The 23,957-nt window shown below is 38.1% G+C and overlaps 1 protein-coding gene across 1 annotated transcript in view; it reads right to left on the bottom strand.

The window, feature by feature from the left end:
* The window catches only part of LOC128091267 (serine/arginine repetitive matrix protein 1-like), a 99,179-nt gene that overhangs the window by 54,325 nt on the left and 20,897 nt on the right, over positions 1–23,957 (bottom strand). The window contains exons 3-4 of the mRNA XM_052704331.1: positions 17,912–18,041; positions 5,014–5,054 (exon numbers count right to left, since the gene is read on the bottom strand). Of these exons, the coding sequence (XP_052560291.1) occupies positions 5,014–5,054; positions 17,912–18,041 (171 nt within the window). The remainder of the gene's footprint in view (positions 1–5,013; positions 5,055–17,911; positions 18,042–23,957) is intronic.

The following is a 23,957-nucleotide window of genomic DNA, read 5'->3' as shown; positions in this document are numbered from 1 at the left end:
TAATAAAGCCAGAAAATCTCTGGCAGGACACCACTAAGACTGATCTAAGCCCAAACTTTATTTTCGTTATCAAATAGCATTCATATTTTATTTTCTTTCCCTCCATTTTAAGAAAATCAAACAAGAAATTCCCACATCCATCGTCACCGCTTGCTTCTGCAGTCATACACACTGGCAGACTCTTTACTGAAAAGCCAAGTGATCAAAATTAAGACATCAATCTGCCACTACCACCTCTGAGAACCAGGGGAGGAGCAGACAAGCTGCCAGTAAGGTATGTTTCATCCCACCCACGATGGATCCTTCAAGTAAACACAGTGAAGAAGGATCTGAAGCCTGCTGGAGATTTACTGCTCTGAGTACTTACACTATGCCCACAAAACCAGATATGGCACAGATGTTAGTATTATTCTGGTTGCATCCTTAAGATCAGAGCCATCTCAAATTTAAAGGACAGGTTATTTTAAAGACTTCATATCACCTCAAAATACATTTTCTGTCACACATACCATTCTGACAGCTCCGTCCCAATATCAAAACTTCCACTTCTACCCACATTCCTTTCACTCTTCCTTCACTGTAATGTTTTCTTCTCCCTCCATATCCTATTTCAGCAACAATAGCAAACTACACAAATATTCTTAACGTCCCTGTATTTCCACCCCCTCTTCTCTGACCCCAACAATATTTACTGAACCAGCAGCTCAGTCTGAAATACAACACATTTGTGAGTACAAACTAAGAAGATGATCATGTGTGCCTCCTTGACACCACTTCATGACTTCTGGGTAGTCCACTAAATGTCCATGAGGATGATGAACCACAGAAAAGGACCACACTGCTCAACAGTAACACAGTAAGCAAGAAAATAGCCCTAAACAGTGGATCCAGGTTCTGGGCTATGTACAGTATATGCATGACTTACATAAACTTTTTTGTGATTGTGACCCAGTGATCAAGACCTCAGTGAGTCAAAGCTGGTAAAAATGTATTAGTGAAAGCAGAGGCTGCTTCTTTTAACAGTCAAGTGAGGAAGATACATTTGCATACCATAACAAGCAGGTTTAAGAATAAATAAAAAAATTTGAATGACAGAAGATTCTCAAGCCATAACATGAGGTATAAGGATAGCAAAAGTCAACTGCTCACAAGGACATGGGAAGTTAAATATACATTGGAACAGGCCACAAGAGGGCTTCGTAAGTGGAGATAGATTTTTTGTACTTGATGTAGTGGAAAATAGGGATCCCAAGAGCATCACTAAAGTCAGAAAGCTGACAGACAAGCACAGACCTGTTCCTGAATTTTCCTCAGTGGAAGAGCAGAAGCAAAAACAAAAAAAAAAACACAAACAAAAAACAACCTACAGCATGGCAAGTACACTTCTGCACCTTCACATCATTAATCTTCATCACTACTGCTGGCACTTTCTTCTTTTCTACTTACTGTCTTTTTCCCGATGACCACCTTGCTGCAATCTGTGATAAAACCTTATGCTGCTCATATCTAACCAAGACATCTATATTGGCACAGGACTTTAAATGCAAGCCTTCCATTAGAGGACAGGCGTAATTCTTCAAAAATGCTGTGCTGCAAACAGTGCAACAGTTGAAGAACGAGATGCAGCACACCTTCCTTTGAAGGAAAAACTGCCAGACTTGCTCACTTCTGTAATTAAGAATGTTGCTTCCAATTCTGGTTAGAAAGTGCAGCTCTGTGGCTTTCTTTGATCTTCTCTGATGACAATGAAGACCTAGTAGGCTCTCTAAAGCCCTTTTCATTAAATTTGTTTTATTCTTCAAAGAATGTTTTCCACTCTCTCACATCTCTTTACATGAGAAGGTGTTTATGTCAAGCTGCAAGACACAATTAGAAAGCAAGTCAAGGTGCAAATGTCAGAACATGAAGTGGTTCTTTGCAGATGCTAACACATGCAGGCACTCACTTGAAAACCGCCCAGAAATGGCAAAGCTTGGAGACTTTAAGTCTCCAGCCCACACCCATAATCCTGAGCTTCAGAGCAACTTTCAGATCTCATTACTGTACACAAGGGCTAAAGACACTCAGAACAATTAATCCCAGAAGAAAACTTGCTTTGTATTGCAGTGACTTCGGTTATCATCTCAAAGGTAACGAGGTTGAAGACAGATTATTAAACTTCAAGACTTTTTACTTAAGTGTAAAATAAATTTAGATTTGAATCTTAGAAATATTGCTAATTTCATGACCAGAAATTGTATGCACATACAGCCAGCAACTATGACTTGCTGTACCAGAACCCAGTCTCACAATCTTCTTACAATAAACCAAAAGCATTTTGTTGGCATGGATGAAATGCTTCTCCAGGAAGAGAGGCTTAATTATTTAATGGAGCAAGCCAAAAGCCCTTGTATGAATAACTCTTCAGGACTTATTTCCTAACAAGAGTGTACTTACACCTCGGGCAGCTTGTAGACCTGGCAGCTGACATTTGTGGGGCAGATAAGATACCAGACCCTGCACCCAGGACAGCTTGTGGCTTTTAGCCAATGCTCTAATATAAAACGAGCAATGACTTTACATAGCCAGGGTCATGTAAAATTAGTGTAAATGCATACAGATTAGTTCCTAACCCTAAAGTCTAGAGATTCACACCCCTTGTTTTCTCCTCTCCCTGACCATTTGAACCGACACTCCTCTCTTCCTTCAGTGTTTCTCCTAAAACAAGAGGAAAGTGATTCCCCTACTACAACTAACAGGGGAGCTAGGGAGTGCTCTTAAAGTGATGGCAAATGCACATCTGCCACGTCTCAAGGACAAAACACTTACTGGCCATCCTTCTCCAATTCTTTCTGGCCAGAACAGCAGGCCTTTTCTTCACCTTCCTCTCCTAGGCCTGGGGAAAAAAAAAACTGTCACTCAGTTTCCTTGCAATATATATATATCAATATGGAACAAAATGACCAGCTGTAATACTACTGCTGTCAATAACTAGGATTTCTTCAGGTGACCATCCTAAGACTCATCCTGACCTGGGGAATCTCAGCCAGATGGCTCCTTTGATCTCTCTATTTCAGCTGCAAAACCCCACTGCTTCCATGATAGGTTTCTAAAATGTGGGCACATGACCTTCAGTTTTACATTTAACAAAGTAAGAACAGCTCAACAAAAACACCATGCCAGTAGATAATCCTTGTGCCACTGGCACTGTAATTTAGCAGTGATGACTCCACATTGTTTTAACGGGCATTGAATTTCTGTCAACATAAGACTAGGAATAATGCAGTCTAATACAGGTCTGAACCTAATTTTCATGAAACAAGTATGTCACATCTTTTCCACTACTATACATTGTGAAGGATTACATTGTTTTAGCTTGATGGTTTTTTCCTGCATCCTCAAGCAGATGATTTCTCAGTGTTGAATTTAAAGGTCCCATACATGCCAGCAATGGAGAGGGAAGTCAATAATTCTATAATAATAAGAAATACTGGTAATAGGTGGATGGTTGGACTGGATGATCTTGGAAGTCTTTTCCAACTTCAGTGATTTTATGTTATTAATAACTTTTTTTTTTCATAATCCCTGTAGAAGTATGGTACAAAGCCATCAGAAAGTTAGGCAAGAAGGCAAGCAGTAAAAATTAAGCGAAGTGAGAACCAGAGATTTCAGTCATTCTCAAACATGCATCTCTTGCTACAGCAGTCTTCTGCTATATATAAACAAGAAAGTCTCTCCTTGCTCTCCAAACATCCCTTTTAATCAGGGCCTAAGAAAGAAACTGCTTCAAAGCTAATCAGCAAATTAAACAGACATTGATATTTTCAAAGCAAATTCCAGCTGTCTGTAGTCAAAACATAAGCAACATAACCACAGTAAAAGGGCTGCCAGAGAAGGGAAACATTAGGAAATTTCAAAGTTGCATAAGTGTTTAACATTTACTTCACTGTACATGATATTCATACTTTATAACAGGAACTGATGCATGACAAAAAGAAACCCATAATTTGTACACTCAGCTGCATTGCCACATGCAGTCCCCCACATATCCCATACACTAGCATAAATACTCATGGTTGGAAGAACCAAAGGGAAGCAAATGTAAATAAGTCTCAAAGGACTGAGTTTTCACACTGATCAGCTCAGCACATGTTATAGTGCAAAATCTTAACCATTTGTCTCCTTGAAAGTATTCAAGTTTCTCAGTACTTACACCATACCATTTATATAATTCGTTTTTAATGAAGCAGATACAGAATTGAAATAGCTCTGAAATATTGATGCTGAGAAAAATTTAGACAGCTCACTTCTCTTTGGGTAGTTAGAATAGAGTCATCTCCTGAGGTAAATTAGTGAATTACTTCAGCAAATAGTAGTTTCTACTACTGCTTTGTATCTCATCAGTACAATGTGATGAAACAAGCACATTAGACCTATGAATAAAAAATATTTTTGAATCTACTTCACAATTTAGACTAAAAAACCACCTGGATTCAGATACCTCTCTTCTCATTCAGACTGTGTGATTTAAATTAACTTTTACAGATCTGAGCATGCATGAAGGGGAGGCCTTAAGATTATCATTCACCTTTAGCAGGAATGAGATTTTTTTGGCTCTGTATACACACTTCAATTCCTAAAACTAGCAGAAGAGAACAGTTGGAATAAGATCAGAGACATCTTCAAGTCTTCCCAATGATATCATATGCTAGAGTATCTCTTGTCAAATAAATAAAACACAAGAGCAAAAGTATCAAAATCTGCTAAGTGGGGATACCCAAGATGAGCTGTGTTTAAAAAAAAAAAAAAAAAAAAAAAACCTAAGATCTGTAGAAACTGCTGGTGGTGAAAGAGATGCATGAATGCACTTGAGAAGTCTGTTGTGTCTGAAAAGCCCAGAACAACAGAACAAAAGGAAAATGATAAAAGCATACACCTTTAAGGGGGCAACTAAATCCACACCTAAGCAGTATCAGGAGACAGAACCACAGAAAACAAAGCATGTCTTCTAGCTGGCAGTGCCTCTTCACTCACCTCATCAGCTTGTAACGCCTGCTGGAAGCAGATCTGCAGAACTTGTGAGGAAAAACAAAATACATTATTTGCATGTTTACTATTACAGCTCTCAGGAGAACTTACCCATAACTACTTTACCAACACAATTATCCATACAAGATCCCTCCTAGATGCAGCACAAGCACCAGCTCATATTTACTAACTGTACTTCTAGCACTGTAGATGTATTTTATTTATTTATTTTGCTTTCTCTTCCTTACACAGATAAACAATTTTAATTTGCATAGTCTTCAGGGCAGCCAGATGGAAAATTAGTATTGATTTCTTGTCTCAGCCAGCCAGCACTTCCATCTAGTAAGTTAAAAAGGCAGTCACCCCAACCCATGGTTAAGCACCGTTGTCTGTAGCTCACAACACCTCCACAACAAAGGAAAAAAGCAGTTTCAAAATTTCTGATCTCTACTTTACAGACTAAAGCCATGTTATTAAATTAACTGGTTCCCATCTTCTCCGTGAGCTTCACTTATGTCACTGTGCGTTTCTTAAGGCTCACAGAGCGCAATTCAAACATGGGACCATCATCTCATGCCTCAGCAATAACCTACTAGCAAAACAAAGGCACTGCTGGAGCTGGTCCGTATCAGGGACACGACTAACAGGACACAGGCCTTGGCAGAGGAAAGATACCTCTCTCTAATAGAGATATACATCCAACTTAAAAAGTGTTACCTGATAGTAGATGAAGTATTTTGTGTTAGAAGGTACTGTGAAAGAAGCTTGAAGACCTATTCTCTACATCCCTTGACTATCAGCAGAAACAGAAAGAGCCTTTGAAGAGTCTGCAGAGGCTATACTCAAGAGAACACTTAGGAATGCTTCCCAGGTTGTTTGGGGTTTTTGTTTTTCTAAACATTAACGAAACTCACTGTAGCTTTCAACTGAGAAAATGAAGATAGAAACAAGGATAAGAAGCTAGAACAAAGCTAAATATAGGTATAGTTACCTGATGCTTTAGATAACTGGTGAGTCATTCGATTACTTGCACTGGAATTAAAGCATTTGAAAATTAAAGGGTGCACAATCTATCTATGAATGGAAGACAGCATCATATGCACATCCAGCCCTCACCTTACAGACAATAATGCTTCTCAAGATTACCCATATTTTATGTTACAAGTTGAATTCATTTTGTTCTTTATACACAGTTCTTTAACACAGGGAGTACCATCAAAACATTAAGCTAAAGAGATGTGAAGCAATCATCATTCAGGACACTCCATAAACACTTTTTTCTGCTTCCTTAACAGTGAAATTTAAAAGCTGGCCAATGACTAAAACAGGTGAGTAAGAGCACTAACTTGGCAAGAATCATAAGCAATCATTCAAGAAAAATGTGATCTAACACTTGTAATTTTAAACTATCTCGCAATCTGTCTTACAAAATAAAGAAAAAATTTTATTTGGATGAGTCAATATATTCATTACAGGCTGCCTATCACAGCAAAAGCTCAAGTGAATGAGCACTGCAGAAGAACATGTAATAGAAGTGCTATCAAGATGTAACTGAAAGAGTCACAAAGTAAGCGTGGTGTATATACATTTATTCAAAACTATCTATTTTTACTAATATAGCACACAAAGAGGAAAAAGATAACTCAGAAAGCTCTGCAGAGGACAAAATCCTACCAGAATACTCCACATGTAACAAAACTTCATCTAGAACTGATGCAAATATATGGTAGCTATCAGAATAATTAAGTTTCAATGCCAAGCAATTCTGGGTAGAGATAACTTAAATCACACTGATGTGACTGAATAGTTTTTGGCTGAGGTCACATACCTAAGGTTTGCTGTCTGCTTAAACAGCTCACCACAGAGCACTTCTTATCACATAGTGTTTGTGTGACACATGAGGAAATACTTTCACTCCTTTGAAAGCTTACAGCACCTAATCTAATTTAGAAATTGTAGCTGCAGCAGGCAACAGCATTAAGAGCCTTTTTTTATTATTTTTAAACACCGTTAAACAGATCTATGTATAAATGTGCCTCTTCCATGGAAATACTTAATAAATCAGAAAATTATTTTCAAGATGTTGGCATATACAAATTAGGGAAGGCTGATTTAGGCATTAGATTGTGAATTTATTTAGCATAAGCATTTATGCTTTCTAAATCCATTAGGAACCCTGTTATTAAGGAGTTTATGAACTGCTGTGATAACAAGCTCTTTTAACTCAGGGACGATGGTGTAAAATAAAGTCAACTACCAATGAGTTCAATGAAAAAAAAATGTTCTATTCTTTGCATACCTCAGAATTCACACAAATCAGAGAGCCCAGCAAATATCTTGGGAAAATAATCAGAAAAAATAATCAGAGATTCTTTTCATTCAATGCTCTGCAAGCAACTCAAAAATTTCCACATAAACAAACTGAGATGAAGCAAATTATTTCAACAGTCCTGAGTGGAAATATTTCATTTTATCATACAACAGGTAATTCTGGATGACTTACCGTGATAAACACCATGACATCAGCACCCGTATGGAAGGATAAAGCCTATCTCAAAAAAGCTGCTTGGTGGAACAATACTACTTTTAGCAAACTGAGCAACTGCCTTAGAAGTTCAGGCTCGCATGACACACAAGGGGAATTTTCTTCCATCACGAGGAGCTCTTCAGGCTAGAGAGCAAAGAACCACAGCTCTCCGAATGGCTCAACAGTCCATGTTGCTACAGGTCAATACTAACCAGGGCTAAGCGTAAAATCCATGGCAGGCATTTAATGCTTCAGATTAGCAGTCACTTGATTAACATGACCTACTGGCCCCATTGTTACTTTATTATTTATTTTTATGTCATGTCCTTTGTGCAACTGAATCCTTGTTCACAATTTTAAGTTGGTCCTCCTTTCAAACATTTCACAGAGTTCAGAATTTGATTTTCTTTATGGCTCTTTCAGAGAAGTAATAAAATTATATACCTAGTAGTTTAATAGTGTATTTTTGCAATTAGTGTAGCTGACAAGTTCAGCACCTTTGAAAATGCATCCACTAAGGAAACAGCAGGAATTTCTTGTTTGTTCATTTATTAGGGAAAGTTGTAGAAAATCACTGCCTTTCCTGGAACAATAAATTTTACAACACCAAAGCTGAGGAGGGGGAATAACAATAAATAAGTAGTTATAGTTCATCCTGAGTCATTTCCCCATACTGACACTGACTAGCAGATGGGTGTCTATCCGACTACTGATTTTATCTTAGTTCTTATGAAGAGTTCAATTCATGAAAACCAATCAAGAAGAGGCAACCCACACAGCTCAGAGGACTAGTGAAGGGTAGGACATGACTTTTTTTTTTCTCTCTACTTTCTATCTCCTTCCCTAACTAGGTCAGGGCTCTAACATGACCAGGTAGAAAAGGCTAAAAGCACAAACTGATTCTCCTAGCACCACCAGACACCTTAAGGTTTGAAGGCCACGTACAGCGCAGGCAAAACACTGCTAGAAAATGAAGGCTTTTTCTTTTTGCACTCTGTGATCTTCACATCCCAACTTCTCTGAGAAAACAAGAAGCACTGAATACAGGAACTCCAACAAGAACGTAACCAAAGCCCAAAAATACCTTAAAGAAACGGGAAATAATGGACTGATGTTATGCAATATGAATGGACTTAAGCTGTACAGAGTTCCCTGATTATAACTTAACAGCACTTCTTGTAGTTTTAGAACTCTGATGATATAACAGCTACATAGCCATTCTATGTCTTCCTACTACTTGCTGATCTTTCTCAGTATGCCCCATCCCTGGAGGTGTTCAAGGCCAGGTTGGATGGGACCCTGGTCAGCCTGGTCTAGTATTAGATATGGAGGTTGGTGGCCCTGCCTGTGGCAGGGGGTTTGGATCCTTAGTGATCCTTGAGTTCCATGCCAATCCAAACCACTCTATGATTCTATGATCACAGTGAGCTTTACACTCTTATCATTGTAAGTCTCAGGCCATCTTAGAATTGATCCGTATCACCACAACATCTATGGGTCTGAAATCCTCCAAGGGTAAACAGGCAGACAATAAACAAACAAAGAGCTGAACAAGATCACTCTAGCTGTAACAGAAAGATTTATCTCATAACATTCCTCCCTTCTTTCTGCTTTTCGTGACCTTCTATGTCTTTGTATGATGGCCCACATCTGCCAGAAAGGTCAGCCAATTTTTCTCATTCTTTACCTATCAGGAACACCCAGTCGGGCTCTGATTCCTCAAGTTCCTCTCTCACATGCCCTCTATAGCCTTATTGCCCTTCCTTCTGCAATACTAACCACGCAGCAGAGCCTCAGCACAACTCAGTATATCCTCTCTCTTTCAAATGCTCAACTTCTACATTCTGCCCTTCTCTAGTTTTGTCTCCCCATCACTCCCTGCAATGCTTTCTCCTGAGCATGCTCTGGCATCCCTCCTTTCTTCCCATGACACTACTGACTCATGCTGCCCTCTACTCACTCCCCTTCTGCCCCTGCCTGTTTCTTCTCTACCAATGCTCCCCTTGCCCTGAGGCACCAACTGACTGACATGCCCCAGACTGCTACTCACTCAAATGCCTTTATTCCAAGGCAGCTTTCAAACATGGCTCAGCAACCTTAAACTCAGAACAAAGATAAAAAAGAATACATCAAAAACTGCAACGATGAACTACAACATACGCTTGCAAAAAATGCATTGGTCATGACTTGTTCATAGTCTTTCCTTAGCACTGATTTTTGTGGGTAATGGCAGTGCAGTATGCTTACCTCTATACTAGTAAAACATTTCATAGGATACCACATGGGAAATTATCACTTCAGATAGAAATGATGCCAACAAAAGTAGCAGAAAGAGCAACAGAAGTAATTCACAAACACAACCAAAAATATTGCTGGATAGGAGAGGTCGAGAAATGATTTTGAAAAGTCTTACATCAGAAGATAAGAGGCCTTGCTGTAAGTTAGGAGAGTGCACTGATGAGACTTTGTTGGCACCAAGCTCCAAGAAATCAAGAAGGTGGAGGAGAACTGAAGTGTCACACCAAAAGAACCAGGTGAATTTGTGAGTTACAGAGGCAGAATGGAAGCAATTGCAGCAGCATGAAGTGCAATGTCAGGCACTTACTTTCACAACAGTCATCAAAAACTCTGCTAAAAATGGTATTCACCAGCTGGAAACATGAAAGGATAAAAAGCATGCACATGTCAGTCTCAGATGACTGTAAAACTGCAGTTATGATACCATCTGTCATGGAGGTCTCGGGCAAAGGCTATTCCAGGAGAAAAAGAATATAAGCCATCAACTTTTGTTAAGCTGGAGATATGCAACCTTTTTTCCTCCCTTCTTCTCCCTCCTTCTCAGAAATAGAATTAAAAGAACAGCAAGACACTTGCTGGGAACAGCTGAAAATAGAAATCATCAAAAATTTTAAGCCAACTACTCCAATATTACCCATGGAGATACTTCAGCAGAGAACCAATATGACAGCTTGCACCTTTCAGAGGTGCACACTGAATGAATATCGACAAGGAAAATGTGGTTTATTCACCAGCAGCTCCCCTTTCAACCATTAGAGATACAAGCATTCAAAACACAGACTCAAGCATACAACCATCCATTCTGAGGAACGAGATTCTTTCTGCTCATAGAAGACATCCAGCCAGACTCAATCACACAGGTAAAACAACATTACTGGTTATACTGCAGTTATAGGCAAGCAAAATGAGTGCACACCAATAAAGTGATACTTCAATACTCTTCTGAATAGGAGTATTCCTATTTTTTCTATCATGCAGTACAGCTTCAGCACAGCGCAAGAAAAGCTTGTGCCAGCAGAGGGAGGCAGCTGCTCTCCAGGACACACATCCTCACACTCCCCAATGCACAGTAGGAAGCCAACGAGTTTGTTTTTATGGAAGTGAACTCACCCCTCAGCCATTGTGTAAATGTAGCTTTAAATCAGGCTGAAATTAGATTTTACTGTATTTAACAAAACCTCTCCTTTGTTGCTCCTCTTTTCCAATGTTAGACAGGAAATAAATGTATTCGTGAAGGAAAAAAGGGAAAGAGTTCATGGCTCTTCCCTGAGTACATTCTGGCACACATGGAAAAACTAAGCAGAAAACATACAACAGTAAATTTAACAAGACACTCAGTCTTCACGTTACACACAGACAAAAAGATCTCTCACAGTTCCACTCTTAAACGTTAAGCTTCCTTTTATCGTTGTTCTCCTTCATTACATTAACCTCCTGAAAAAAATACTAGCAGTCCAACACTTGCAGTCCAGCTTTTCTTCGTAAATTTAATTTACTTGGCAGAGAACATTAGTGCTAAAACTCAGGCACAATAAGACTGCCACGTATTCATTTTAGGATGGAACTTCCCTTCCTATTTTAACTATTTTGGTCACAGTACTCTTGTTCTTAACCAATTTTATTTCCACCAGTCTTTCTAGAAACTGACAGCTCTAAAATTTAACTACTTTAAATCAAATCCACATTACTGAAAAGCACATTGCACAAGCTGATTTTATTCCATTGGTTGGAGTTTTTTATAGTCTCAATTGTGTATTTCCACTGCAGTTTAAGTAACTGCATAGCAAATGAAGCAGAGTTTGCTCTGAATAATGAACAGCTTTGACAGTCATGTCCAAAGCTCGCAAAGGAGTTTATGGTGGTGGTGGCAGCAGTGGATACAATGGGGAACTGGTGCAAGGAAGCCAAGAGGACATGCCCAAGGCCATGAAGCAAGTTAGTTGCTGAGCTAAGAACAAAAAATTTCTTCTCTCAATCTAGACTTCAAGTACCCAGGAATGCTTCTTTTCCAATTGAGTCAAAACCTTCTGATAATTATATGACTTACCAAGGTTTCAGATTCCTTAGAAGAAAAGGAAAGAGACCAAATATTAGTCACTTACTTTGATGCACACAATCATTGCTTAGGATTTATTTACAGTAGTTAATCAATTTTAGGGGAGCTAGAAAAGCATGTTTCTAATACCCTAATTCTCTACAAATCTTCTATTAAGCTGCATGTTTTAAGAAAGCTAAGGCTGGTTTAGAGAACTCAAATAACTTCATTCTGAAGTCAGAAATTCTCCTCTTGCATCTTATTTTGAAAAACATCCTGGGTAGAGCACCGCAATAGTTTTCCTGTCTAAACCAAATGAGGCTTCTAGAAAGCACTTAAAATTATTAAGGGCATGCTGATAACATGACAATAGTCTAAAAATGGAAGGGACAAGGCAAAAAGCTGTAATCAATTATTAAACATACATATTTGCATTTAAATCTGCATGAATGTGCTTTAAAGCAACCTACAAACCGTGGAAATCTTTGCAACAGGAAGTTGGTAAAACCAATATTTTGGCACAGTTCAAAAAATCAGATTTTCATACAGCAGTTACATTATTGAACACAGAAGATTAAAGAACAGACTAAATTGACTGAAGTTTAAACTCAAAATGGAGACGATCAAGGTAAATATTAGATTATCTTTCCACACCTGAGAGAAAACTCTTACATTTGTTTCTGAAATACTTGACAATAAGTCTTCCAGGAGACAAGATTATAAACTTTGATTCAGTCTCCATCCAAACTTTCAAACATACATTTCAAATGAAGTCTACTCAAGGCACAGTAATTCTTCTGAAGCTACAAATGAGCTGAGCAAAATACCACAAGTACTTAGCATACTAATCCTTGCTTTATTTCTACTTATATAAAACATTTCAAAATGAAACATGCCTCATCAACGAAACTAAGTTTGCCATTACCAAAAGTCTAGGTGGACACATTTTTACCTTCTATGACCCATAAAAACTAAAGAGCCTTTCTTTCCCCTGTAAGTCTGGAAATTGGCACAACAGGACAATAATTCACAAATGCATGAAATATAATTAATACGAATGTCTACCAAGGCAACAGTTCTGAAAAAAAAAAAAAAACCTGGGGAGAAATCCAATAAGGCATCTAGCCAGTAGTACGGGGCCATAATAAGGAAAGGCAAGTTTCCATACTAACTCCTAAAGTGGAAGCATACAATAGGATTAGCCTTATCTTATTTAAGTTTCTTAGCAAGTCTGCATCCTCCAGACAGTGTTCTGTTTCCAGTAGGACTCAGACTCCACTCTTTATATGAAGCAGCAATAGCTACGCTTGGCAGAGTTAGAAGCATGAGAACATCAATAGGCAGAATGGTAGAATCAGGTTTCACTTGAAGAAAAATAAAATTTCAGGCTAGATAAAAATAAGCCAACATATTCAAAGCAGCTTACAGACTACCATTTTTAGGTCATGCCTTGTACTTTTGCCTGCTTTTCAGTTCATATGTAGGAAGGTAAGATTATAAAGTGGCTTCCACATGGCATTTCAATTCAGATTATTCTCTACATAATAATTAAATGCCTTTCTTCTCAACACTTACATACTACTTCGCTAGTCTGAGAATGTTTTTTGTATTTATCCATTTCTGAGAAGGTTTTTTAATCCCTTCAAAGTAGGAAAGTCCTAAATAGAGCTAATCTCATGCTCCATGAACTTTAGTGCAAATGCTGCAAGCATTTCTGTTCTTCTTAACAACTTCATTTTAGTGTTTATATGGGAATACAGCGCTACTACCATAACCAAGCAAAGCAAATATGCTGCAGTAAATGTAAACTTTGAATAAAGTGTAGCTTTCAAAGTATTATGGCATATTTCAGCCCAGACTGCCAGTGACAGACCTTTCATGTCAACGAGAATTTTAGAATGCTCAGACCAGAACCCACTGGCAGTATGTTTTCTCCACAGCATGTCAACCTGTTTTCTGAAACCAACTGCATTTCAGTTCCAGATAGAAAACATCTGAGTAGAAATGGTTGAATAACGGGAAAATCTGGCCTCTTTAAACAAAAGGGCAGGATGGCTTGTTGGAATTATGCCTCATCCTTCTGAAGATTCATGTATTGCTCCTTATAGCTCTGTCTTTTAGAGAGTAGCAGTAGGCAGCACCTCTGATGATTTGGTATTCTTTAACAGGAGACAAAACACGCAAAAAGATGTCAAATAAGTTCATGACTGTACAAACACCAAAGACCCAACTCTGCCACTGAGATCAAATGAAGCTCATATTGAAACATTTTGTTTACCTAATGGAAGCATTTCAGAAAAGAACTTAGGCTGTTCAAAATTTTTCGGTAATACTTGATATCCAAAAATCTATTTATTATGTCTACACAAGCAGATGCTAGATGTAAACTGTCCTTACCTTTACTCAAAACATAATAATCACACTGTCTCAGCACACTCATCTACACTACTACCAAAAAAGCACCGTCACAGCAAAAGATACATTTAACACACCTTAAAAATTCAGTATTTATATTAGAACTACCTTTCCCCCCCAAAAATAGGTAGATTTTTTTAAATATTACTTCAAATTGTATTCAAATTCAGGACTGTGGATCTGATACATTCATCTAGATAAGTAAAATCATTATAAATTATTTGGATCCATATACTTTTATATCAGATCTCAAATGGTAGCCGTTCCAAAGAAAAAAACAATCAGCAACATTACACCCCATCTTAAATGCATTTATCATCATCTTCTCCATCTTAATAAAAAAGAAAAATCCAAACAACTCCAATCTAAGACTCTCATACAACTCACATCTTCATCTTCCTCTTTGCTAGCACGTACCCAGCAAGAAGGACCTCAAGCCTACCTGTCATCTTTGGCTGCTCTAAGGAAGGTCTACACCGCAACCAGTTTCGAGTTCTTTGCAACATCTCATGCCACTTACTCATGATGAAATTGTTAGGTATATGGAAGAGAAAAATGGTTAGAGATGATAGAAATCTGGATCAAAGTTACTACAGAAATGTGATCAGAAATAAGGAAAAAAAAAAGGTTAGAAAGCAATTATCTAGTTCTGATTTTCCTTCTGGCAATCAACATAATCATACGAACCACCACCAAGGAACTTCCATAGGTAATACAGACATCACTTGGAGAAAGCAGCATCAGAAACCGTTTTGTAAGAGCTATTTTAGAAGAGAATTCTTGCCAGAAATAAAATGTTTAAGGAAGACTCCATTATGGAGGAAAATAATAGGCTGTTGATATTTCTTTCCTACACGGTTTCAATAGCCAAAGCAGACTAACTGGGAGCAGAGAGGAATGGGAAAGGAAATAAAGGCATAAAAGTTGGTTACTACGAAACTTCACTCTGTTTCACATCTTAAGGAAAAAAATAATTATATTGTAAGAACTTTTTTAGACTGAGCAAAAGCAACACTCTCATTTTGTTTGTTCTAGCAGTAATAAATATAAACAAAACAAAAAAAAAGGGCATTCAACGATTAAAGCTTCTTCTGTAGAAAGTTATGCTAGCCCTTAACACTTAGTTTGAATGGAAGGCTGTTTTTTGTTTTGTTTTTGAGGGAAAAGATCCCACTAAAAGTCATGTGTAGCATGTAGACAGAGCTATACTTTAACTCAGGAAATTCAAAAAAAAACCTCCAAACAACTTAAAAAAAATCATAAGCAGATTTCTATTTTGAAACTTCAATCTAGTATTAACGGCAGTAGAGAAAAAGCTATGAATAAAACCCAACCCCATAATATCTCAGATATAGCAATGCCTGGATAAATCAAAATCATCAGCTTGGGTTTGTGGTGCAGAAGTTTATAGTTGAACGCAGCTGGATCACAGTCAGCTTGCCAGCTCCCAGTACAGCACCTCCAAGCCGTATTGATTTCTGCAGAAGAAAAGGCCCCATAAATCTGCTTGAACAGCATTGCGTCATCCCTCTGGTTGGCTTCAAGAAGCAAATTAAATGTTTTCCATTAGCATGGTAAAGAAGCTATACAATTTTGTTTTTATTTCAAATACAGGCTCAAGTTACGGAACACTTGAGCTAACTCTGTGGCCAGGACTACATGTTTCGCGTTTGTAAAGCCAGCAATTCATGCTTATGGGAAACCAGATGTGTATACTGCACAGTTCCCAGGACCATGGATTATTTTGAAATATGTTGTTGTTGATTAAAAGGGAGAACCCATTTCCCAGTAACACATGGAATACACTGAAGGAAAAACAACATGCTCCTACAGGAGAGGCAGAGAACAAAGTGGTAGGAGCAAAGAACGAAGGAAAAACCAGCAATGCTGTAGTATAACAAACAGCAACAGCTCTGCGAAGCAATAAGCAGAATATTACTTGAGGCAACAAGAACTCCTTGATCAATTATTCATATCACTGACACCAATTGTTACAGCTGTATCAATGAAAAAAATCTAGGGCAAATAGAAAACCTTCACAGCTAGAAAGTGCCCTTGATTTTCACCAGAACATTTGGCTGCTTCCTATCATATGTTTCTGGTTAGCAGAACAGCCGTCCAACAAAGGGGAAGAAAGAGGCAGAAAGATGCAGAATAAACTGATTTACTAGAAGTAGTAACAGCATTCAAGGCTGCATTTCAATCCATGCATTGTACACCACCAAAAGCTCAGGGCACCTTGCACTTCCATACATGAATCACCACCACCACCCCATTTAAGGGCATCAGTGCACACTAAAGATTATGCAAAAAGCTCCTATGAGGTCCTTACACTCTCACTGCATACAACTGTACTTCTTATATAACATGTGAAAGAAATACTGCTTTTTTTTTTTCGTGGTTACCACAGCTTGTATTGTTTCATGCAGTCCCAAGGTAAATGTAACAAAAGGAAACGTTGAACAGATAAGTATTTCAGGATTTTTGCCCTCCCATTCAAAGTCATTATACAGTTGTCAGTTTTTCTGCTCTGCCAAGGTTTCAATACAGTATCCTCAGTTGTTCAAGATGGCCTTGCTGGCAGACAGAAGAAACTAAGTGAATTTAATGACGTGAGAAGCAGAGAGAAAGGGAATGGCATACAGAGGGTGCTCTGTGGGCCTCCCCTTGCTTGGTGGTCTTACTTCCAAGCACATATAACAGACCTTATGGGGTGAAATACTGAATGTAAAAATGGTAAAATCGAAATCAGTTTGAGTTTTTCTCCACTAATGTTTAATGATGAACTTTGGTCTAGTTCAGAGCCCTGCTTTCAGAGAAAGATCAGTGAGGGATTAACAAGAAAAATCTGCTATTCTTAGACAAATTAAGGAAAATTTATTTACAGAACCTTCAATTTTTAAAGTTAACACCTTGCAAAAGCTATTTTAAAATTGCAGAAGTTGGAAGACCTTTAGAAGGACCTAAGTTTAATCTTAAATTGTGAAAAATACTGTTTCCATTGCTACCATTTTTTTCCCCAAATCAACCATCTACACAAAGTTCTATCAATCTTGTCAGTATAAAGGACTCAGAGGGCACACATCATCACCACATTCAAAATCTTGTCTTTCTAATAAAATCATAGTATATTCAAAAGCCCAAAGTAGCACTGACAAGTTTAACAAAGTTCTTGAGGTCTTTTTTGTCCTCATCCACCAGTGTTTGTCCCTTATGTGCACGAATGAGTTCTGGATGATCAAATGAAGAGAACTTTAGTGCTGGTAAACAGAAATCCAGCATACACAAACCTCACTCTCCTCTTGTTACTGCAGACATCCAAAAGTGCTTCCATAACTTGGGGCCACTCCAAGTTCCAAATGTAGAAATTAAAAGGAAATTTATTTCTAAAAACCCAGCACACCGTTGAACTCTCAAAGTTTGCTTTCTTGTCAACAAAGAACCACAGACACACATTTCTACCAATATCACAAGGAATTACTTCTGGCTCTAACCTGCAATGCACTATGTTGTTTCTGCAATCAAATGAAAACACTCAGAGAATCATTGGGCAGGGGGAAGAGAATGGAAATTCTTATCTTGCAAATCATACTAGCCACTTCAGTTTGCTATAAAAATAATCTCCTTACCTTGATGTAAAACTTCTGAGCTCCCGATATATCTGCTTGACTTGTTTGAAGTTCTTCACATGTAGCAAAGGTCTCCAAAGGAGGCTGGTCTCTTCCCCCTGGAACTCCCAGAGGCTCCTTGCAGCACTGCCTGGAGACATAGCAACAGGGAAGGCATTTAGCTTCGTGATTATGTGTTATGCCATGTGTCATCAAAGTCATCTTGCAGGCCCTGAAAAGAGGTGACTAGTGATACTGGACGAGCATTCAGTCAGCCGGAGTTGTCCTGTATCATTTATGAGTCCCAAGAGCAGAGTCTTGAAGCCCTGCAATTTAACAGGCAACCTACAGTTATAAATCCTTGGTCACTCAAGCCATCATTTTTCTCCACCGAAACTGCTCAGTGACATGCTTCAGGAATGCTTCAGCATATAAGCAACAGGCCCAAGCAGAGAGACATCTTCAAGGCAGGCACTGAGTGCTGTGTCAGAGCAGACAAAAAAAATCCAGCCCAACTCCCATGTTACTCCCTTGACCAGGGTCTCCTCTCAGCTGAACAGCCCTTATTAAACATATGCTGCACTCCATTTCACTTAGAAAGAAGTTAAAATGACAAAGTCCTCCAACTCCACCATAAGCAGGTAAGGGTAGCAAAAAGACTGGCTTCTTCAGATGAACATCTACTAAAAGCTGTTTCTTACGTGCAAAATAGCCATACACAATTTACAGAAATATGTTCTTAATCTCTGTTTAAGTTAATGTTTTTTTTTTCTCTCAACGCGTTACTTGAGGTGAGCTTGGCTCTAACCATAATGAGAATAAAATAAAAGAGAAATCCTAAAGCATCTGAGTTTTCTGGGGTGTGGTTGTACTTCAGATACATGCTCAGAGGGACTCCTGCTGGCACACAAAACCTCCTTTTAATCAAGCATTTCTGAGCAACTTCAAATGATATTAATCTTCCAACCATTGTTACTAATTCAAGAAACAGGCTACAGACACTGTGAAACACAGAATTCCCTCCCTAAAAATCTCAGAACTACTGAAGCACAAGTTGAAGGAAACAGTTGCCTAACATAGTCAATACACAGAATAAGCAACAGTACTTGCCAGGTATCAAAGGTTTCCAAGGGCCAACCTTCAGAGAAATCTCCTGAGTCTGCGTTTCAATGTTCTTAAACCTAAGATAAGAAGATCATTTGCTTGCAAATACATCTGTGGTGGGCAGGTGGATAGGACCAGCAACAGCTTGCCTTGAATATTTGCTGCCATTGAAACAATGATACAACAGAACCAAGCAGAAACAGAGGGGATTTAGGGACAGATGGGCACCTTCCTGTAAGTGCTTACAAATACGTACATAGCGAATCTGTTCCAGCCACATTCCTTGACCAGTGCCTCAAGCAAGATCTTATACACATTTTTGTCTTGAAGTTGAGTAACAGTTACTAGACTTATCAATTGGTCTTGGCAGGACATAAGACACCTACAAAATCCCTAGAAATCACTGCTTAAAATACAACAGTGACAAAATTCTAAAGGAAAAAATTCTGCCTTGTTTTGAAAACATTCAGCTTCACAGATGAATTCCCCCATTTCTGCTCTGCTGAAATCGGAGTTCCTTGTTTTCTGCTTCTCTGGCAAGAATAAGTCATTGTGTTACAAGTCTGCGAGAAACATGGGTTTGAGCTCCCAAGTGTGCATCTAGTGCTAGCAAGGCATCTACAGGAAATACACATCTGAGCTTAATACATTCATTTTTAAAGAAGAAAGCATGGTATGAGAGCATACATGCGTAAACAAATACATATAAAGTATCTGTGCAATCATCAGTCATCAGCTTCTGAGATACTCAGAATTTCACTTAGAAACATTTTTATGCATATTTATGTTTTATATATATATATAATGTATATATATAAATATATAGATGTAGATATATATATAGACTACATCTCAAGTTTCAGCCTTTAGCCAACAAGCTAGAGCCTTTTATGACACATGCTGTTTCCTGCTTCACTGTCCAATATAAACAAGCCTTCGGACTTCCTTTTGAAAAAGTTTTTGTCCTCATTTATGTTCCCGTCTTCTTTCATTCTCCTGCTAAGTGTGTGAAATCAAAGTTTCAGTACTTACAAAAATACACATCTCAAGAAAGGGAAGCCAAACTTAAATCAGAAGGATTCACGAATGAATGGACTTCTTATTTTAACAATCCCAAAGGCACCTACTTAAACCTTCAAACCTCACTTGAGTCTACCCTGAGGTTTCTATAATCCAAAGTAAAGTCTTTAAAAATGTAGGCTTTCTTGACAAAGAAATAAGCTGATCTGGGAACTCAGCAGCAGGTGATTAAACATTTGATAACTTGATGCTTTGATTAGGCGTTACCTTAATCGCTGTCACTGGGGAGAAACTGAAGTCAGGAAACAAAAGTAGACGGCTCTAAGGATCTCGCTACTTAGATGAACAGGATTCACTTCATACACAGAAAGAGATACGAGTGCTTTCTGCACCCAAACAGAACATAGATCCTTCAGAGAATAACGTTATTTAACAATGTGGACAAGGTAAAGGAAACCTCAGCCACACATGTAGCTAGAAAGAAGAAAATATTTGCCAGTGGGCATTATGCCAAAAAGATTTAGTCTGTTTAAATATACCCTAAATTTTCACAGGCAGGAGAGCTGAGTCACTATTCTTTATATCTCTAGAGGTTTAGGGAAAAAAAGCTCAGACATAATTTAGGAGTCGGAGTCAATTTAGAGAACATAATTTTCAGAAGCATTAGTTAGTGGAGTTTAGCTAGGAAATGGCCATATCCATTAGTTCTGGCAGTTTCTAAAACGTGTGTGTGGTTTTTTGTTTTTTTTTTAAGGAAAACACAATAAAACAAAGTTAATTCACTCACCTATTTGGCATTAAACTACTCAGAAGATGACGGAATCAAATTAAAGAAACCCAAAACAATCAGAAGTCATATTTCCCACAAGTGATGTTAACACGTTCTTATTTCACATAGTACTATACTATTACTTTATACTAACTGTGCTGAATACACACAGAACTGTCTTAAACATAGAAGCTTTTGCTTCTGAGCTGAGAACCTTGACTTTTGTATTTTCTGACTTTATACAGAGCTGGAAACAATCTACCTCATTGATGCCCACGAACACTGAGTTTCATCCCAAAGAATGACACCTGCAAGAATCTATGAGCCTTATTCTCCATATGAAATCTGATGAAAATATTCCTAATGCTCTAGAACAAGAATTGGATCAACTGGAAGGCAGCAACTTCTTCAAAAGCCTGAAGAGCTTCACTATCAATATGCTGGTAGCTGCAAGCACTTCATCACAAGGCTCCAAATGAGCGCAGCTACACAGCCACAGCATACTGTCAGGGAAAGTTACAATATACTTATAGAAGCAAAAACTACATTAATTTCCCAAATGTTAATTACAAATGTCAGAAAGCTTAAGTGAGAAGCAGATTACCAAGTCCAGCATACTAATTTTTTGTTTGATGGCCTGCATTTATATATTTTTTTAATCATACATAAGCACAGAAGAAGCAAAAAACAGAGTTTAGTTTAAACCATGTTAATTTCTAACCCACATTCTCAGATATTCTCTTTCCTAGTCTCCAAGATGGTTTCATTTAGGACTTGAAGTTACAGAGTAAGCATTCTGTGTCCATGGAAATGCATCAGGTGCAGACAAGCTGTCATTTTATGACATGCACCATTTATCAAGAAAGGAATCAGAACAGAGTCCTTAATACAATCATACGACTGCTTACAAAATTACAGCTTCTGACCTTCCAGACTTCCTTTCCTTACTTCTTTTAAAGTTAACTTCTTATAAAATAAAAGGACAAAATACACATTTATTCTAAGAACCTTTTAATGAAAGTCTAGCATTTTCCTGGAATGAATCATAGTCATGAAAATCTAATAGAAGAGAAATGCATATTTAAAAAAAAAAAAAAACAGATTTGCTGACCAATGCATTACCCATCTCCACTGGGTGGGGATTTTTCCCACCTGGAATTAAAAAACAAAAGAAAATAAGTACAGACATTATAAAAGTAGTAATTAGGGCTCTTAATTATCAGTGGGCAGCCAAGTAAAACAGGACCCCTAAATGTGTAAAAAGAGATGTGATATCCTTTGTGGAAGAAATTGCTTTGGATGGCATTGGAAGAAGATGGCAGAGAACATTACTCACAGGGAGGATACAACACTGAAGCCAAGCATCCATGCAGAGGACTGGGCTGCAGGGCTCTTTTCAATTTGAATATTCACCTCTAGTCAAGAGGCTCACAAGCACAAAGCGTGCATATTTGTGAATGCACCTGGGTTTGGTGATGATAGGTGAGCCAGAAGCACAAAGGAAGGGGGTGAAGAAATGTAAGTGTATGTTAAGTGCACTTTTAATATGTGTGTGTGTGTGTGTGTGTGTGTGTGTGTGTGTGTGTGTGTGTGTGTGTGTGTGTATATATAAAAATTAAATGAGGAATAAGTATAATGACGCTTCAAGTGACAAGAGAAGACAGGCTTAGGTAGTGGACTTGAACACCAAATACCAGGAAATTTATTCATAACAATTGATATCTTACTCCTTCCTTGTGAAAGGAAACAAAAACATTGCATTGCCTTATTACTTTAAATATTACTGAGAACCATAAAATACAAAAATCAGAAGTTGAAATTAAGGCAAAAGACAACTCTATAAATATAGAGTCGCTACCGATTTCTCCATAGTTTTAGCTATAGTCTCCTAAAAAGGGTAAGACAGATGCAACCATGTAATTAAGAGTGACTCACTCACAGATCCTGACATGCATGCCAATGAGATTCCTGATTTGAGGGGTCTTGAAAATAGCTTGAGATTTGGACGCAGCCACCACAATTTCTATGTTTAAGAAACAGTGTACCCTCTGAGTCTATTGAGGGCTCTGGGAACACACATCATCTTAAAGAGTAAGGTCCAAAATACAGAAGTTTCTTAATTACAGTCTGGCTATAACACCTGAAATAAACCAAATTCTGAACTGTTTTAAATTTTACGCAAGTAGGAGAATGGGAAAGGTGAGCTATATTTCACTGATTTTGCTGGATGTTTAGCAGTGCATGGCATACATTCCTTTGTGAAGCATTTTTTTTCCTCCTTTCCTTTTTAGGCTTGCAATTTAACTTAATTCATTTTTGATAGTCCCTATGAAAGCAAAACCACTGTACAGCTCATGAGATGCAAGCAAAGTAATTGGTTTGACTTTAGGACAAACAGAAGCAGCCATATGCCATCACCATCTTTGCCTGTTACTTGGGAGAAATCTTAAGACAAGACATTCCCGGAAATAGACATGAGAGCAATTACATGAAGCTGAAGAGGGAATCAGGTATATTACACTACTGTCTGCATTCTCACAAGAAACTTTTCAAGAATTTGTAGCACTTAACAAGTAAAGCTGGAACTCTGCTAAGCAAAAGAGAAGCATACAACTAAAAGCACAATCTAAGCTTGAGAAAGATCTTTAGACCTTACACCCTGACACTCCTCTCTAGCTTTCTGTAGTCACCACTATGATGTTAAAGCAAATACTCTGGAATGCATGGACACTTTCAGAAGTCTTTGCTATAACAAAGTCCATTAAATGTCACCTAGAGCCTTCAACAGATTTGGACTCATGACGATGCTTGTTGCAAACCCAACCATACTTGGGGTAGCAGGATTTTTAAGCAAATCCAAAATAAGTCTTTCCCACTTTGCTATACCCATGTAAGATAGGCCGTGCAGGTGACATGAGACCTATGCTTGCTATCATACCATACCATTGTATTCTATCATACTGAACCACTGCACAAAATGTGTTTTGTGTGTAACAGAAGAACAACAACTCACATTCAAAGAAGCAGAAGCGGCATGTAATACCATTAACAATTAGATCAATACAGCTCTCAGGCTTTCTGGATGGTGTTGGATGCAGACATAAAACTTTCCCAACAACTCTGCTAGGGAAAGGAAGGCAGGAAGCTTCCAGAGTGGTTCTCCAATGTACCAGA

Source organism: Tympanuchus pallidicinctus, unplaced genomic scaffold (genome assembly GCF_026119805.1).
Source record: "Tympanuchus pallidicinctus isolate F22 unplaced genomic scaffold, pur_lepc_1.0 scaffold5, whole genome shotgun sequence".
In the NCBI taxonomy this organism is placed as follows: domain Eukaryota; kingdom Metazoa; phylum Chordata; class Aves; order Galliformes; family Phasianidae; genus Tympanuchus; species Tympanuchus pallidicinctus.
This window is presented reverse-complemented; position numbering and strand designations above follow the sequence as displayed.